Source organism: Notamacropus eugenii, chromosome 5 (genome assembly GCF_028372415.1).
Source record: "Notamacropus eugenii isolate mMacEug1 chromosome 5, mMacEug1.pri_v2, whole genome shotgun sequence".
Taxonomy (NCBI): Eukaryota; Metazoa; Chordata; class Mammalia; order Diprotodontia; family Macropodidae; genus Notamacropus; species Notamacropus eugenii.
Window position 1 is genome coordinate 195080556 of NC_092876.1, and position 19282 is coordinate 195099837.

The 19282-nt window shown below is 40.7% G+C and overlaps 1 protein-coding gene across 3 annotated transcripts in view; it reads right to left on the reverse strand.

Moving 5' to 3' along the window:
* The window catches only part of USP12 (ubiquitin specific peptidase 12), a 227723-nt gene that overhangs the window by 139421 nt on the left and 69020 nt on the right, over positions 1-19282 (reverse strand). Inside the window, exon 1 of one of the 3 annotated variants that reach the window (XM_072611781.1) lies at positions 15129-15147. The exons of 1 other annotated variant lie outside the window; for it this stretch is intronic. Coding sequence is in view for 1 of the 2 variants with exons in the window: in XM_072611780.1 (XP_072467881.1) it covers positions 14323-14370 (48 nt within the window). In the remaining variant the exon portion in view is untranslated. Of the gene's footprint in view, positions 1-14322; positions 14757-15128; positions 15148-19282 lie in introns of those variants that run through there. One more of the 3 variants, XM_072611780.1, reaches the window with a different exon arrangement.

The following is a 19282-nucleotide window of genomic DNA, read 5'->3' on the forward strand; positions in this document are numbered from 1 at the left end:
AAACCTGGAAAAACTTACATGAACTGATGTTGAGTGAAGTGAGCAGAACCAGGAGAACACTGAACACAATAACAGCAACATTGTTCAACTATCAGATCAACTTTGACAGACTTAGCTCTTCTCAGCAATGCAAAGATCTAAGGCAATTCCAAAAGATTCATGATGGAAAATGCTATCCATATCCAGAGAAAGAACTATGGAATCTGAATGCAGATCAAAGCATGCTATTTTCTTTCTCTCTTTTTTTTTTTTGGTTTGTTTTTTCTTTCGCATAGTTTTTCCCTTTTGTTCTGATTCTTCTTTCACAAAACAACTAATATGGAAATATGTTTAATATGATTGTACACGTATAACCTATATCAGATTGCATGCTGTTTTGGGGAGGGGGGAAGAGGTGGGAGGAGGAAAATTTGGAACTCAAAATTTTATAAAAGTGAATAATGAAAACAAAATAAATTAAAAAACAATCATCAGCAACATAGAATCAAAGAGTACTTTCTCAAAACACTTAAGCAGGAACTCAAGATGCAAAATGCCATCCACATCCGGAGAAAGAACTATGGAGCTGGAACTCAGAATGAAGCAGACTATTTTTTCTTTTGTTATGTTTTGTTTTTCTCGTGGTTTCTCCCATTCATTATAATTCTTCTATACAACATGACTAATGTGAAAATGTGTTTAATAGGAATGTATGTGTGGAGCCCACATAAGACTGCATGTCGTGTTGGGGAGGGAGGGAGAAGAGAAGGGGAGAAAATTTAGAGAGGGGAAGAAAATTTAAAACTTATTTAAGCAAATACTGAAAGCTGAAAACAAATTAATAAATTTGAAGGAAAAAATTAGAATGAGAAAATTGAGAAAAAAACACTTAAGCAGGTCACTACTAAGTAATTAGTCACAAAAGGTCATTACTATTGTAATCCCATTAGAACTGTGGAAAATAGGCAAAGCAAAAGATTGCCTGAATTTCAGAAAGGGGAATGAAATAGGCAATTCAAACTGTAAGTCAATAAGCCTGACATAAATGTTGTGGTAAAATTACAGAACGATTAAAGCAATGGCTTGTGAACATTTAGGCAAGAAAAATGTTGACCACTACATTCTACTCAAAATAAAATACAAAGTAATTTTCTGTTGGGGAAGATGATTAAAAGGAGCAATAACAAACTAGTGGTAGGAAGGAGGGAGAAGAACAGAAGACTGGCTGCTCATCATACACTCTACAGAAATATGAATACATCATGAAGGGTAGTTTTTAAAAGAAAAATTGCAAACTATCAACAACCATATGAAAAACTGCTCCAAATCATTAAGAAAGAAGTCCAAATTAAAACAGCTCTAAAAGTTTACTTTAAACTGAACCAGCAAACTGACAAAAATGAAAAAATATGGAAATAACTAGTTGGAAAGACATGAAAGGTCTGGCACACTAATGTTAGTAGACCTGTGAAGTAATCAAACCATTTCAGAAAACAATGTGGAACAACGAAAGAAAAGTCCCTTAACTGCTCATACCCTTTGACAAAGAGTTCCCAGTACTAAATATAGCACACCCAAAGGAAGTCAAAGACACACAGAAAGGTCCCATCTACACCAAAATATTCATAGCAGTACTTTTTGTGATAGCAAAAAAAAAAAAAAAAGTGGATGACTATCAGCTGGAGAAAAGCTGCACAAAGTACAATACAGGAAGGAATATAATGAAGTATTACTGTACTATAAGAAATGACAAATAGGAAGATTTTGAATATAGTAAAGCTCATATGAACTAGTATAAAATGAAGGGAGCAGAAACAAGAAAACAACACAATGAACAACCACCAAAAAACAAACAAACAAACAAACAAACCCTTGACCCCAGAGAAGAGAAAATTCACTTCCCCTCCTATCTTTAGAAAGGTGGGAGACTATGATCACAGAATATTGCATGCACTGTAAAATACATGCCCTGTCAGTTGGTTTTGCTTAATTTTTTTGTGGTGCACTAAGTGGTGCAATGGATAGAATCCTGGGCCTGAGATCAGGAAGATAGGAGTTCAAATCTGGACTCAGTCACTTTTTAGCTTTGTGAACCTGAACAAGTCACTTAACTTCACTTTGCTTCAGTTTCCTCAACTGTAAAATGGAGATACAACGACAGTACCTACCTCCTAGAGTTGTTATTAGCCTTAAATGAAATAATATTTGTAAAGTACTTTAGCACAATGCCTAGCATAAAGTAAGGTGCTTAATAAATATCAGTTCCCTTCCCTTGTTTACAAGAGGTTTGGGGACATCCAAATGACTAGGCACCAATAAAAAATTTCTAGAATTTTTAAGAGCTACAATTATCTCAAGGAAGCCTTGTGACTAGAAAAGGGCAAGACAATACTTGTCTTTCCAGGAGGTTATCCTGCCCAGGTGTAATGTCTAACTGAAAATCAGGGTAAAAAGCCAAGAGGGAAAAAGGACCAGCAATAGCCAGTTGTATTGTCCTGCAGGCAGCAAGTGGTGTGGTACTTCAGTTTTCTTGCTAGCTACAGAGTGCAAAGAAATACAGAAGCACTGGGGGCGGAGCCAAGATGGCGAAGTAGAAAGACGCACATACACATAGCTCCGAACCCACAAAACACAGAACGGCAGAGGGGACTAACCCAGGGCGAATTCTGCACCCAGAGACACGGAATATTGGAGCGAGGGAGATTTCTGTTCCAGAGAGACCTGCAAACCTCTCGCAAAAGGTCCCTCGCGCTGCAGACGTGGAGCCCAGCCCGGACCTGTGGCCGCGGCCGCGGCTCTGAAAGGCACAGTCCTAAGAGGGCTCCAGAGGCGGGATTTTCAGCGGCGGCACGGGCCCCCCCACCAACAGGTGACTGACGGGGGTAGGTGAGAGAGTCTCTTTGGCAGGTTGAGAGGGGAGTGAGGTGCCCCCATAGCTCGGGCCCCCCCGGGAGGTGGGGACTGAGAGGCGGCTGCGGCTGCGGACGGCGGATCCCCAAGCGGGCGGGAGCCTGGATCCATTGTGGAAGGTCTGTGCATAAACCCCCTGAGGGAATTGAGCCAGAGAGGCGGCCCTGCCCCTGACCACCTGAACTTAATTTAACACTGAATAACAGCCCTGCCCCCGCCAAAAGCCCTAAGGCGGGAAGCAGCATTTGAATCTCAATCCTCCCAAACGCTGGCTGGGAGGAGTAGGAGGCGAGGTGGGTGTGAGGAGAACATTCAGAGTTCAGGCCACTAGGTGGAGAATATGCCAAGAAAAGGGAAAAGAAATAAAACTATTGAAGGGTACTTTATCGCAGAGAAAAAAACACTTCCTCCCCTCCTTTCTGATGGGGAGGAACAATGCTTGCCATCAGGCAAAGACACAGAAATCGATGATTCTGTGTCCCAGCCCACCCAATGGGCTCGGGCCATGGAAGAGCTCAAGAGGAATTTTGAAAATCAAGTTAGAGAGGTGGAGGAAAGACTGGAAAGGGAAATGAGAGGGATGAGGGAGAAGCATGAAAAACAGATCAGCTCCCTGCTAAAGGAGAACCAAAAAAATCTTGAAGAAATTGGCACCCTGAGAACTAGCCTAACTCAGTTGGCAAGGGAGGTGCAAGGGGCCAATGAGGAGAAGAATGCTTTCAAAAGCAGAATTAACCAAATGGAAAAGGAGATTCAAAAGCTTACTGAAGAAAATAGATCTCTCAAATCTGGAATGGTACAGATGGAAGCTTTGGACTTTTCGAGAAAGACAGATATCTCAGAACATACCGCGCAGATTTGAAAAATGGAAGATAAGGTGAAATATCTTATTGGAAAAACAACTGACCTGGAAAATAGAATCAGGAGAGACAATGTAAAAATTCTGGGACTACCTGAAAACCATGATCAAAAGAAGAGCCTAGACATCATCTTCCATGAAATTATCAAGGAAAACTGCCCTGAGATTCTAGAACCAGAAGGCAAAATAAATATTCAAGGAATCCACAGAACACCGCATGAAAGAGATCCAAAAAGAGAAACTCCTAGGAGCATTGTGGCCAAATTCCAGAATTCCCAGGTGAAAGAGAAAATATTGCAAGCAGCTAGAAAGAAACAATTCAAGTATTGTGGAAATACAATCAGGATAGTACAAGATCTGGCACCTTCTACATTGAGGGACAGAAGGGAATGGAATAGGATATTCCAGAAGTCAAAGGAAATAGGACTGAAGCCAAGAATCACCTACCCAGCAAAACTGAGTATAATACTTCAGGAAAAAAAATGGTCTTTCAATGAAATAGAAGACTTTCAAATTTTCCTGATGAAAAGACCAGAACTGGAAAGAAAATTTGACTTTCTAACACAAGAATGAAGAGAACCATGAAAAGGCGAACAGCAAAGAGAAATCATAAGGGACTTACTAAAGTTCAACTGTTTACATTCCTACATGGAAAGACAATATTTATAACTCTTGAAACATTGCAGTATCTGGGCACTGGGTGGGAGTACACACACACACACACACACATGCACACACTCACACATACATAGAGACAGAGTGCACAGAGTGAATTGAAGAGGATGGGATCACATACTAAAAAAAAAAAAAATTAAATCAAGCAGTGAGAGAGAAATATTGGGAGGAGAAAGGGAGAAGTTATATGGGGCAAATTATCTCTTATAAAAGAGGCAAGCAAAAGACTTATTAGTGGTGGGATAAAGAGGGGAGGCAAGAGAAAAACATGAGGTCTACTCTCATCACAATCCACTAAAGGAAAGAATATAATGCACACTCATTTTGATAGGAAAACCTATCTCATAATACAGGAGAGTGGGGGACAGGGGCACAAGTAGGATGGGGGGGAGGATAGAGGGGAGGGCATGGGGAGGAGAATGCAATACGAGGTCGACACTCATGGGGAGGGAAAGGATCATAAGAAAATAGAAGTAATGGGGGACAGGACAGGATGGAGGGAAATATAGTTAGTCCTATACAACACAACTAGTATGGAAATCATTTGCAAAACTAAACAGATATGGCCTATATTGAACTGCCTGTCTTCCAAGGGGAAGGGGTAGAGAGGGAGGGAGCCAAAGAAGTTGGAACTCAAAGTGTTAGGACCAAATGTAATGTTCTTACCACTGGGTAACAAGAAATACAGGTTAAGGGGTCAAGAAAGCTATCCGGCCCTACAGGACAAAAGAGAAGATGGAGACAAGGGCAGGGAGGGAGGATAGAGGAGAGAGAAGATAGGTCACAGGGGCAATTAGAAAGCTTGGATCTGGGGGGGGAGGGGAAAAAAGGGGAGAAAATTTGTAACCCAAAAATGTGTGAAAATAAATGTTAAAAGTTTAATAAAAAAAAAAAAAAAAAAAAAAGAAGAAATACAGAAACACTGCAAAAGTGTGGAAATGAGCTAAACTCCAAGAAAAGATGCAGTCATGGCATTTGTGAAGATTTCCACCCCTTACTCCAGCAGTGGAAAAATTTTGGCATTACCTTCCCTTTCACAACTCTACTACTCTGTGGAGAAGTGGAATAAGACACTTGAGAATATGGGATTGTTCTCTTTTGTGCTGCAATTCTCTTTAGTCCTGAAATGTTCTACTGTTCTCAAAATAATAGTTGTAGTTAATAATAGCCAACATTTATATAGTGCTTTGAGATGTACAAAGCACTTTACCTAAGTTCTTTCATTTGCTACAACTGGGAAGGTACTATTTTATCACCATTTTACAAATGAGGAAATAGGGTTAGAGGTTAATTGATTTGCCCAGGATCTCACAGCTGCTCTGAGGAATTACCTAAACCCAGGTCTTGGTGGCTTCAGGTACAGCATTTCATCCACCATGCCACATTGCTTCTAAAAGGTAAAAAATGCATATAACTGAGGATAAGGTCATACTCTAAGGATAAGATAGATAATACATTATGAGCTCCTTACAGATAGGGTCTGTTTTGTTTTTTGTCTTTTTATCCCCAATGTCTAGCACTGCCTGGAACATTATAAAAATACCATAGTATTTTTTTCTATTTTACAAAATTACTAGACTAGGAAACCAGGATAATACTACAAATAATTATACACGGATTTCTGACAGGCATTTGACAATTTCTAATAACAACCTTAGGACAAGATGAAAGATACTGATTGGATGACCATACCAAATGAGTTCAGAACTGACCAACCTATCCCAATAAGTAGCTATGATCACTGAATGTCTAGATGGAGATCATTATTTGAGTTCTGTTCAACATCTTGATCAATGGTTTGAAGACACAGCTGCTTGTCACATTTACAAATTTCAAGAACTAGAAGGAATAGCCATTACAACACAAAACAAAATCAGGATCCAAAAAAGACCTTTTAACACAACAGAAGAGTGTACAGAAGCTATCAAATAGGATAAACTTAAGGATTAAGCTAAGTCCTACACTTAGACACAGAAATCCAACTACATAGGCATGTAATTGAAACGATATGATTAAAAAGCAATCAGTTCAATGTGAAAAAGACCTAGGGATTTTGGTGGGCTGCAAGTGTAATGCCAAGAATTTAAGTAAAAAAAAACAAACCTAGTATAATTATAGGATGATGCAATCAATCAACAAGCAATTATTAATTACTTAACATATTTCAAGCACTGTGCTAGAAGTCAGATATACAAAAACAAAAGTAAAACTGGATTTGATTAGCTTACATTTTACTAGGTAAAATGACACATACATATGTAAAGCTACGTGTATATATGCATACACATTATGTATATACAAAATAAATGCAAGTGATGATCAGGAAAGATTTGACATACATACACACACACGTATGTATATATATATAGTGGCACTTGAGTTGGGTTTTGTATAAGTATACAAAGGGTTCTAAAAGGCAAGGGTGAAGAAGTACAAGCATGGGTGATAGCCAGTAGAAAAGCACACAGGTGGGAAATCAGTTGCAGATAAGAGCTAGTTTAGCTTTATAGAAACATGAAAAAAGAATAATGTACAATGAGGTTGGAAACATGGGGCCCAGGTCGTTAAGAACTTTAAATGTCAAAATAGAGGAATTTCTTTTGATACTAAAAGCAATAGGAAGCCCCTAGAGTTGTTCAAGTAAGAGAATGACATATATGCTTTAGGAAAATTACTATGTAAGATACGTGGCACATTGGAGGGAAAGGGACTTCAGGATGGGAGAGCAATTAGGATGCTATTGTAACAGTCCATTAACGGAAGCACAGTATCTAAAACAAAGGAAATGATAGTCCCACAGTTCTTTGATCTTTTTTACTTTAATCATTCTAGACTACTGTGTCCAATTCTAAATATCACAAACCAGCTGAAATATCTCCAAAGGAGAATGAGAAAACCCCAAACTATGCCATATAAGGAACAATTTTAAGAACCAAGGATGTTTAGCTGAGAAAAGATTTAGGGAGAGGACATGGTATTCGCACATCTCAAGGGTTCTGCTTGGTTCTAAAGGGAGAGAAAATGGGAAAAGTCCGTAAGGTGGAAGATTCTAGCTCAACATAATGGAATAACTTCCTACCAATTAAAGTTACCCAATGGAAAGGGCTTGCTTCAAGCACAGTTAAGTTGCCTGTCAATATGACTCTATTAGCAGAGGCTGATGAACATATGTGAGGGACACGATTCATATTTTCAGTGGAGATACACTAAATGATCTCTGTGGTTTTTTCCAGCTCTATAATTCTGATTCTTCTAGAGTATTAATTAAAAGTTTCTATGGTGACTGGGATAAGACTTTGTAATGCTTATTCTGAATTGTTCTAACAAGCCTTCTCATGCCCCCAAAATATTCGCTTTCAATATTTAAATAACCATATATGACAAACAGCTCTTTATTATCCAGGTTTTATTACTCTCCCAAATGAATGTTTAAATAAACACTATAGAATGATTAATATACTCAAATGTTTCAGCCATCAAGACTATGCCCACAATCTCTCCCTTCTCTTGACTCAAATACATCAACCCTAATTCAAGCATTCTATACAGCTCTGGCTTGTGACATAGCCTCATAGGTCTCCCTGCATCCTTCACTCCCCTCTTTAATCCAAATACCACACAATTATCAAATTAATATTCCTAAAGTGCAGATCTGATCATAACAGTATTCTGTATAAAAAGTTTTAGTGGTATGCCCCTTCCCCCCTTAGAATAAAATACAAATTCTATTTAGCATTTAAAAACTTTCAGAATCTGGATCTAATCTCTCTTTCCAAGTTGATTATACAATTTCCTGCAGTTCCTCATACATGGCATTCCTTCATGAACCTTACACAGGTTGTCCACCAGACCTGAAATGATCTCCCTCCTCATATCTGACTCTTCAGTCCCTAGCTTCTTTCAAATCTAACTCAAGTGCCACCTCCTTTAAGAGGCCTTCCCTGATTCCTCCAGTTTTTAGTACTTTTCCCAAGAAATCACTGTATTATTTTGTATAAACCCTGCAGTAATCATTCATGTGTGGACACACTGCATCCCCCTAACAGAAGATAAGCTCCTGAGCTATAATTCAATTCACATTTGTATTTGTTATCCCAGCTCTTGTACATGTGTCAAGCCTAGAACAATTCTTGACACATAGAAGACGTAATAAATTCTTAACTGATTACTGTAATTCAAAAATCATCCTTACAACCAAAGAACTCATAATCTAGTAGAGAATACAGAACATATATACAAATAACTACTATACAAGTTTAGCAGAACTATAACCAACCAAGGTACTCTAGTCAGAGTCCATGGGCATAAGTGATCACAGATCTAAGAGCTGGAAGAGACTTTATCCTAGTTCAGTTCCTTCATTTTAGAAATGAGGAAACTGAACAACTTGGGGAGGGGTCAAGAGACTTTCCCATAATGACAATAGTAGTAAGAAGCAGAGCTGGGATTTGAACTTAGGTTCTAGAAACTTTAAGTTCAACTCTCTTTCTACTTCAATCTCAGAAAAGACTCAATGAACAAAATGGCACTTGAAATGTACCTTGAAAGATGGGTAAATTTTAGCAGTTAAAAATTTGGGGAATTTAAAGGGTATGCATTTCAGGTATAAGCAAATACATGAGGTAAGAAAAATTTTGAGTAACAGTGAGAAGTCCAATTTGGATCATTTAGGGGAATGGAATAAAATAAATTTGAAAAAACCAAAAATCTTGACTAAAGACTCTGATTTAACACAATGGCCGTGTACATGGCAAAGGAAAATGTTTTTCCATTAGTAAGACATGGATTGTGGCGTTGTTCTTCCCCTGATGGTGATAATGCATTAGGCCATCCACATATCCTTGTATAGCACTCCTTGCTACACAAATTTGAAAGTGGGTGGCCAGAATTAAACATTCATTCAGAAAAATCACAGAATCTGAAAGTTGGAAGGAACTTCTGTGGCCATCCATTCCAATCTACTCAAAATAAAATCATTATAAACATGCCTGACAAGTAGTCAACCTGCTTCTGCTTTAAAGGTCACAGCCCTCAAAAAAAGAAGAAAAAAACACTTCTCAAAGCATCCCATTCTTCTAATGAACAGCTCTGTCAGCAAGTTTCTTCTTGATATTATGACCAAATTTATCTCTTTGCAACTTCCATATATACTTCAACACCCTCTAAGACTGAACAAAACAAGTATAACCCTCTTTGATATGACAGCTCTTCAAGTATTTAAAGGCAGTTATCTTGTTTCCTCTCTCTTTTCCCCAAGCTAAATGTATCCAAGTTGTTTCAAAGGGATCCTCATGTGGCATGGATTCAAGATCACTAAGCAACTCGGCTTTCCCCTCCAGCTTATCAATATCTTTTGAAATTGTGGTGACCAGAATGAGAAACAATACTTTAAATAAGGCCTGACCAGAGCAGGGTGTGATGAGACTATCACCTCCTTATTCCTTGCAGTTTTGTCTCTTTTAATACATCCCAATGTCATATTAACTTTTTTGGTGCCTCTTATTGAACATGTAATCTAATATCATCTCCCTGTCCATTTCAAAATAACTACCATCCTGTCATGCTTCCCCATCCTATACTTTACAAGTTAGTTTTTTTAATCCAAATATAAGACTTCACATTTATCCCTACTGAATTTCATCTTACTAAATTCAGTCCAATATAGACTTGTCAAGACTATTTTAGATACTGATTCTTTCATCCAGTGTGGTAGCTATCACTCCCAATTTGGTATCATCTGCAGATGTGATGGGCATAACACCTATGCCTCTACCCAAGTTCATGTTTTAAAAAAGAAAAAATAGGGTCAAGCACAGATCCCTGGGGCACTCCATAGGAAACTTCCCACCAAACTGACAATGAATTTGGCCAGGAACAAAGTTCTAAATCCATCTAAATGTATTATTATCTAGCCTATCATCTCCACCAGAATTATAAGAGGTACATTATTAAAATATTTGCTAAAATATTAGCAAACTATATCTACAGCATTCTTCTCATATATCAATTAGGAACCATGTCAGAAAAGGAAATGAAGTTGGTCAGTCTGGCATGACTTGTATTGACACCATGCTAATTCACTGTAATCACTACTTCCTTCGCTATCTCTTTAATGACCCACTCTAGAATTTTCCTAGAAATCAAAGTCAAGCTCACTGGGCCACAGTGTTGCAGACACTGAAAAAAAGCAAACACGGGTCACTTTTGAAATTGATTCATTCACTCAAAAGTTGTTTGCTACTTAAAGGCAAAGCTAAATAGTTCATATATTCCCATCCCTTGCCCTGTAAAGTTACCTGGGTTATACCATGACGCTTCTTACAGTCTCATTCTCATGTGGCATGGATTTCATACAGCCTCTCTAATATCATCTTCTTTTTGAACTGCCTTGTTGGCAAATCTAAGGAAGTCCTTACTTTAAAAAAAAAAAAAGACTATAATTTATGTGTTCATCTTGAAACGGTGCTGATTTAAAAAAAAAACCTACTATGTCTACAAATGACTCAACTAAATGAGACATAGAAAGCAAATGTGAATAATATTTATTAATAATAATAATAATATAGCACCTTAAATTTGTAAGATGCTTTATAAATTAATAGAGCCTCACAATAACTCTGAGGTATTTACTACAGGCATTATCCCCATTTTACAGAGGAAGAAACTGAGACTCAGAGGGTAGGTGACTTATTTGTGGTCAGACAGCTAGTAAGTGCCAGAAGTAGAATTAGAATCCTTGTCTACCTAGGTCCAAGTCACATTTAGCTCTCTATAAAAGAGAAACAACTCCCTAGCTTCCCTAAATCCTATTAAAAACAGTAACATCTGAAAAAATAATGACTGAATTTAGTTACATGTTTTTCTTAATCCCATATACACTTTTTTTTAAAATAGCCATTTGATTATTTCTTGTAGCCCTTCTGGTTCTCTTCCTCAAAGGTTATTTCTTAGGACAGTATTGGAATGCTCTCTGGTTTAAATGTTTACCATGCTCTGATCTTTCATTCCTTAAAGATACCATAAAAATAAAAAGAAACCACCACAACTTCTGAGGGGAAAGGAATAAAAAAATTCCAAAACCTATGACCCTAAATTGGATCCATCTATCTTTCAAAGAGTAACTTTTTCCCACCAATATAATCTAGAACCGTAACTATTCCCATTATGATGCTACCTACTGTTATCCTTTTAGACATGCACCAAAAAAAGATCTTTAAAGCTTACGCTGATTATTTCCAATTCTACATATCCAGCCCTAGTATGTCAGCTCAATTTATGTCAGCTACTATATATTTCCATTGATATCACAAAATCAATATATCCAAAATAGAACTCATCTTTCCCTAAAACCCACTCCTTTTTCCAATTTCCAAATTCTGTTGAACAGACTACAATTCTTCTAGTCACTCAGGCTTGTTATCTCTATCACATTCAACAATTCTTCAGTACCACTCATGTCCAATTGGTTGAAAAATCTTTCTACCTCCACAAGATATTGTGGAACAATTTCCTTCTCTCTACTCACACAACTACCACAAGGCTCAGGCTTTTATGACCTTTCCCCAGGACTAACAACCATCTTAATTAGTTTCCCTGCATCTATTCCCTACCCTCTTCTCTCCATCCTCCAAACAACTACCAAACTCACGTTCCTTAAGCAATGGTCTGACCATCATTCCCCAGCCTAAGAAGCTGTGGAGGCATTTAGGAACAAACAGGAATTTCTCAGGTTTTTGAAGTTCTTCACAACCTAATTCCAACCTACCTCTCCAGACTAACTATACATTCCTTTCCTTTAGGTACTCACCAAAATGGTTTACTTTTATTTCTCCATAAAAAGCATAACATCTCCAGTCTCCATGCCCTTTTACATATGCTTAAAATTCCTAGTGTTCTTCGAAGCACAGCTTAAGTGCTTCCTTTATATGTAAGGCCTTTCATGATCTCCCCCAGCCCCAAAAACCAACCACCTCCAAATTATTCTATAAATATGCTATATTTGCTCATACATGTAGATGTTAATTCCCCATAGAAAGTAAGCTCCCTGAGGACATAGGTTGTTTTGTTTGTTTTTGTCTTTGTATCCCTATGGCCTATCCTAGTCCTGGCACACAGGAGGCACTTAATAAATGTTGACTCAAAAGTAAAATGTTTAAATCAAGGTTTTGAACAGACACTGGCACATTTCTGTTGTGAAGAATGAAGTTTTTTTTTTTAAGGTTATCACACAAATATCACGTCCCCCTCAGTCTGACAAAGATACTTTAAACTAAATAAATACAGATGGATTTGGTATATTCCAGTTAATAAGTTAAAAGATTACTGGTGGAGTTTTTAAAAGTAACAACATTCTGAGAGACCAAGCTACCACCTAAACACAGTCGTTGTCTCCTTTTGTTTGGAAAAGGGGAAAGACAGTTCATCGCAAGAATTCTTCAGCAAATTAAAAATAGAAAAGAAGGAAAAAATGTTCAGCAACATATTTAAACAAACCAGCACATCTTTTCAACCCACAACAGTGACAGGTTGGAGGGTCCTTCAAGAGGCATGAAGCAAAAAAAAAAAAAAATCTACCCAATCCTATACATCTTCTCCACAGAGAGCAACAGATTTCCTATCAACATATTTAGTGGACCCTTCTACAGTGACAAAATCTACCTACGTAGACTGTCTTCACAATAGGCAAAATTTCTCTATCAACCTCAGAATCCAAGAAGAACTTCTTAATTCCATCCCTCGCATTGAGAGACTTGTAGTATCTACACACATACATACACGCGCACACACACACGGAAGGGGAAACTTGCAGGCATGCCTTACATTACAGAGGGAAGACCCTCCAGTAACTCACACAAGCTAAGGGGGAAGCCTCCACGGTCTCAATCCTCACACGCACAAGCCTTAAAAATAACACACACTGAGAGGGGAGCCTCCAGTCTCATGCACACACAGGAAAAGGAGAAAGGCTCCAATACCTTGAGCGCCCGCACAAACACACAAACACACACACACACACACACACACACTCTCTCTCTCTCACTCATGCGCGTACACACTGATGAGGGATCTCCTCAATTGCTCTCACGCACGCCGAGGGGAAAGCCTCCAATCGCCGCCGAACTCTCACACACGCACGCAGAACAGACCTCCGATAACGCACTCACGCCCCTCCAAACTCTCACACTCGCACGAAGACTTCCAATTAACTCACACACACACACACGCACGCAAGCACACGCATTAGAGTGGAACCTCCTCAATCGCTCATTCCCACCAGCGGAGGGAATAAAAGTGCACTCGCCCCCCCCCCCCACACACACACACGCATGCACGCCGGAGGTAAAACCTCTAACAGCTTACAAACACACACGTCTCCAAACTCACACACTCGCTAAGGGGGAAGGCCTCCGATTTAACTCAGACACATAAACATACACACATACACACCCGAGGGGGGGAGTAGGTGTTCGGGAGAACCTCTAATTCTTCTCACACTCACATGGTAAAGGGAGAGCCTCCGATACCGCACACACACGCACGCACGCACGCACTCACTCGCGGAGAAGGGCTACTCCACTACCTTATACACTCCCGGGCGCACACGCACACACGCACACACCGGCCGGTCCAGCGAGGCCTCTAATGGCTCCCGCCGCCCCAGTGTCCAAGCCCTCCCCGCCCGCCGGTGCCTCCCCTAACGGCAGCCTGGGCTCCGAGGAGCCCGTAACCCGCCCTCACCCTCCTCCTCCTCCTCCTCCTCCTCTCGCAGCCCGGCCCCAGCCGCCCGTCTCATTCCGGCCCGGGGCCGCCCTAGGCCCCGCCGTGTCCGGGGCGGCCGCGGGCGGGGGAAGGTCAGGGGCTCCCCCGGGACACCCGCTCCCGACGCAGCTCCCACCTACCATGGTACAGATGGAAGCAAATTTGGAGACTGTCATTAGGATTTCCATCCGCCCAGCGCCATCTTCCACCCAATCACAGCGGCGGCGGCGCCGGGCTCCGAGCACCGGGCGCGGGGGAGGAGGAGCAGGGCAGCGGGGCCGCCGCCCTCAGTACCGGCGGCCCGACAGCCCCAGCCCGGCTGGCCGACCAAAGGACCGGCCGAGCGACCCACAGACCGACCCCAACAACCGTCTGAGCCCGGCGCTCCGGCACCCTGGCCAAGGCCCCCGCCCCCGGCTCCGGCTGCGGCTCCTCCCCGGCTCAGGGCGCAGCCGCTGCCTCCGGAGGCCGCTCCAGCCCGCCTAGCACCCCGCCCAGCGCGGCCTGGGGAGCAAGCTCCGCCGGGGCCCTAATGCCCGGCCTGTCCGGGCAACTCCGGCACCACCCACTCGCCGCACCCCGGGGACCGACAACCTGAGCGGCCAGCACCCCCTCTGCCTCCGCCTCCGCCCCGCTGCTAGAGGCCAGCAAGCTCCGCCCCCAGCCGCCAGCCCGCCGAGCCCGAGCGGCCGCACGCGCACGAGGCGCCGCCCTCTCCTCCTCCTTCTCCTTCCCCAGCCATGAGAACCCCGCCCCCAACGTGTAGCGGGGTAGGGCCTGAGGGGGCGGGGAGGCGCCGCCGGCACTTCCCTCCGGGTCCTAGTGCTCTTCCACCATTCTTCCGCCCTCCTTTCCCTTCGGGAATGGATGATCTGAGCCAGGAAGCCAGAGCAGCCGAGCTGGCCCGGACAGCGCGGAAGAGGGGGCTCGGAAGTTGGGTCTTTACCTGATTTATTCGGGCAGTTCAGACCTCTAGGTGGAATGATGCGTCTCCGCTCCCAACACATCCGTGCCCAAGGCTTCGGTTCTTGGGCAGGGAATGGGAAAAGCCCGCCTCCGCAGCTGTGACCCGGTGAGACCCACTCATTTGCAAAGTCTAATCTTTCTCTGAAAACGGCGCACTTGTGTCAAACGCGTCATGGGAACACAGTATTAAAGTTAGATGGCATCTTCCAACATCTCAAAGCCCAATCCCCACATTTTACAGGTGGGGAAACTGAGGCCCAGAAAGGGCAAATGATTTCCCCAAAGTACCCTACCAAAGAAAGACAGAAAAGTAAAGATTCGACATATACATGTTATATTTAGCTCGGTGATGTAAGAGGAAGGGTAAGGAATCTGCAAAAGACAGCCTGCCTGTTGAGTATGAATTTTGATGATGCTTATAAATATACTCTCTAAATATATTTTTCCAGACAACAAGAACTGCAAAGGGAAGAATAGGAAGAGACCCAACAAGGATAATATTACCCAGAGAGACAAAAGGAAGTTGATAAGACTGGCAAGTGGGAGAAAAAAATAGACAAGTTCTGTGAGAAGTACATCAAAGTGTAAACTAGTGGAACTGTTTCCTTCTTTCTATTTTTAAAGTGCATCATTTGAAAATCTGTCATTCATTTCAGGCAGTTCATCATTAATTCTTCTTGTTCCAGGAAATTAAGTTTAATTTCTTAAAATTATCCAGCAAATTCCTGTTTCTTTAAAAAAAAAAAAAAAAAAGTCTTTTATTTTTAAATACTTGCTTACAGAAGTTATTGAGGGTGGGAGGCAAGGCAAGATTCTGCCTGGTTCTCAGTGCCTGAGATTACATTCAACTGAACAATTATCCCTAAAATAACGGGCTGAAGATATTTAAAGTTTGCTAAGAAATCAATTTCCGTATTGACTTCCATTATAACATAGTAGATGAATTCCATTAGAAAAAAAATTGTCCATAGTGTGAATTGTAAATAGTAGGAAATCCATAAATAGTTATTGATTTGATTTATAACCTAACCTGGCTTCCTTTCTCTAGTGTCTTCCCTTAAACCATCTATACACTATTACCAGGTTAGTCTTTCTAATATACAGCCTGGATCACATTATCCTCCTATTCAGTGATTCCTTCAATGCCTATTGAATAAAATAAAAGTTCTTTGGCCTTAACCTTCAAAACCTTCTACTATCTAGCTCCATCCTCCTTTTCCAACCTTAACTCATATTTCATATTCTCTACTCTCAACACACATTTACAAGAACATTTGAGGAAGGAGAAATCAGCGACAATCAAGACAGGAGAGGCTTTCTGTAGTGGCTCATGAGTTGAGTCTGGAGAGAACCCAGGAAATCTAAGAGACAGAAGTGAGGAAATACATCACATAGCTGCAGGGCAGAAGATGCAATGCAAGTGCACTGAATGTCAGGTACTGATAGAACATAGAGTGAATGAAAGGGAATGAAGAAATAAGCCTAGATCTCCTTTCGTTCATTGCAAAAGTGGAATATTATGGGTGAAACGCTGAATATGGTATCAGACTTGATTAATATACTGATTTGTTTTACTGAACTGTTTTTCTCTTTTTTATTCTTTGTTATAATGGATAATTTTCTTGGAAGGAGAGATAGAAGTATATATTGGAAAATGCAGATGATATAAAATCAAAAGATTTTAATAACATTTTAATGGGGAAAAGACATGGAAAAGTAGCTATAAAATTAAAAAGATTTTCACAAACAAAATGAATGCAATTAAAATTAGAAGGTAAACAGTTAGCCACAAAAAAATCCTTGAAGCTAATTTCTCTGCTAAAGGTCTGATACCAAAATATGCAGGAAATTGATACAAACATACAGGAACAAGAACCATTTCCCAGTAGGCAAATGATCAAAGGCTATGCATAGACAGTTTTCAAAAGAAGAAATACACATTAAAGCAACTCTAAGATTCTACCATCAGATTAGCAAAGATGACAAAAAAAAATAGAAAAATGACCATTTTTGGAGGAGATGTGGGAAGATAAGCAGACTAATGCACTGTTGGTAGAGCTCTGAAATGATCCAACTATTCACAAGCAATTTGGAACTGTACCCAAAATGTCACCAACAGAAAGAATGTAGCTAGAGAAGAATGCCCAGGAAAGAATCTTGTAAATGAACCACAGTTAGGTTACAGGACATAAATGATGATCCAGGAGGAGAGACTGAGAAAGAGCAGTAAGGTAGGTAGAAGACAATCAGGATAGAGGTCTCACAAAATCAGTCAAGGAAAAGACATTTATTAGGTTTTGATTACTATGTGCCAGGTTGTGTGCTAAGCGCTGGGAACACAAGTGTAATGGAGGTTTGGCACATGCCCAGACCAATGAAAATTGTGTCACGTATGTGGGAAATTCTTGGGACTTGCTTCTGAGAGACAGAACTAGTGTGTGCCTAAACATTCTGAATTGGCCTACCGTGTAGTTGGGAGTAGCCTTTTTTATTAGCTATATAGTCAGAATTATCCGTGTCACTAAGGACAGTTGTCCTTTTCTAGCATTTGCATCTATGGGTGTATTCATTCATTCGCAGCACATGACACTACGAAGTGAGGAAGCGGGAGGGGGAGAGATGGGAGGCACGCCTGAGGTATGCCTCCCTCTCCTCCATTGGCCATAAAGCCCCAAGAAATGGGCTTGGAGTTTTGGTCTGTTTCATTTGTCCCTTTCACTGCTGAGTGCAGGAAGTGGAGTTCCAGACTCAGAAAATTGAGCTACAGGGATTTTGGAGCCCAGCACACCTGGCCAGATGTTGCAGCCAGTGCACCAATGGTTCAGGACAGACTTGAATTTGGTGGGATTAATGTTAGGTAAGGACTGAGACTTCCTAGAGACTGAGATGGTGTAAGAGGGATTAGGCTCTCAGGTGCTAGGGAAAATGTACTTATGTTTTCTCATACCTTTGAAGTAAATTTTCCTTTGTAAAAGCTAAACTAAGTGGCTCAATGGAACTGGGTACAAGTCATTTGCCCCTAAAATTGGGAAACACAATCGATGGAAGCCCTAGCCAATGCCGAGATGAGTCTAATCTCACCCCTTCAGAGAACCTTGGGTTATGGAGATGGGGCAAGGTAACAGACCTGCCCTTAAAACAGTAGAAGCCAGAGATACATTGTTACAAACCAAAAAACTAAAAACAGTCCCTGCCAGGTAGAAGTTTGAAGGGGGAAGCGGGAGGGATTGCTCCTGTTGCCCAAAAGAGGAATGTAGTGATACATAATAGTTGGAATATTACCAGATGTCAACAAAAATCTCTGCTTGCTTTTCATTGAAAATCAATCACAGGCAAATTTCTGGAGAACAGAAGGGAAAAGGATGAAGGGCCCAAGTTGAGGGGTCAGACTGAGCTAAGAGTAGAATGACCTTTTCCTCTGAGACTAGAACAAAAGAGGATAGAATGAGGAAAGATGGGGAAAAGTTCTGAAGCATATCATCTGTTTTTTCAATAGAGAAGTAGGAGAGTTAGAAGTAGGAGGGACACAGCTACTTATTTAGGTCTGGGACACTTCCGGTTGGGGTTATATTCCACAAACCTGGTGTATCTGTGGTTCTGACCCACAGTTGACCTAACTTCTGGCATTCAGCTTTAAAAAAAAAAAAAGCAATAACCTAAGGGTGGGACTTTAGACCTTCCTTATGTACATTATAGGTCCTACTTCCTTATGGGTCCTGTCTTCTTACCTTGTTTCCAGAATCTATATCATATGAGCATATAAGGTACAAACTAAAAATGTAACTTTATAGCAGTCCTGGAGCCTGGTTCCATGAAGAAATATTCTTATGTTCCTCTCGACCCAGATCAGGATTGGAAATTTTCTCAGAAGTGTGCTTTATCTGTGAGCTCTTAATTTTTGCCAAAAATGAGAGCAAGTGAAGAATAAATGATCTGTATTAATTTAAGATCAATGATGAACAATAATCCCTGAGGTTTTTTTTTAACAAAACCAGAGTAGAAAGAAATATATGCATAAAAATGTACATGTGTGTTCTCCTATTCTAGTACAAATGTTTTTTTCTAAACAAAATCATACAAATAACAAAGTATATATGTATATAAGGGGCATATAAGAAATTAATTGATATAATA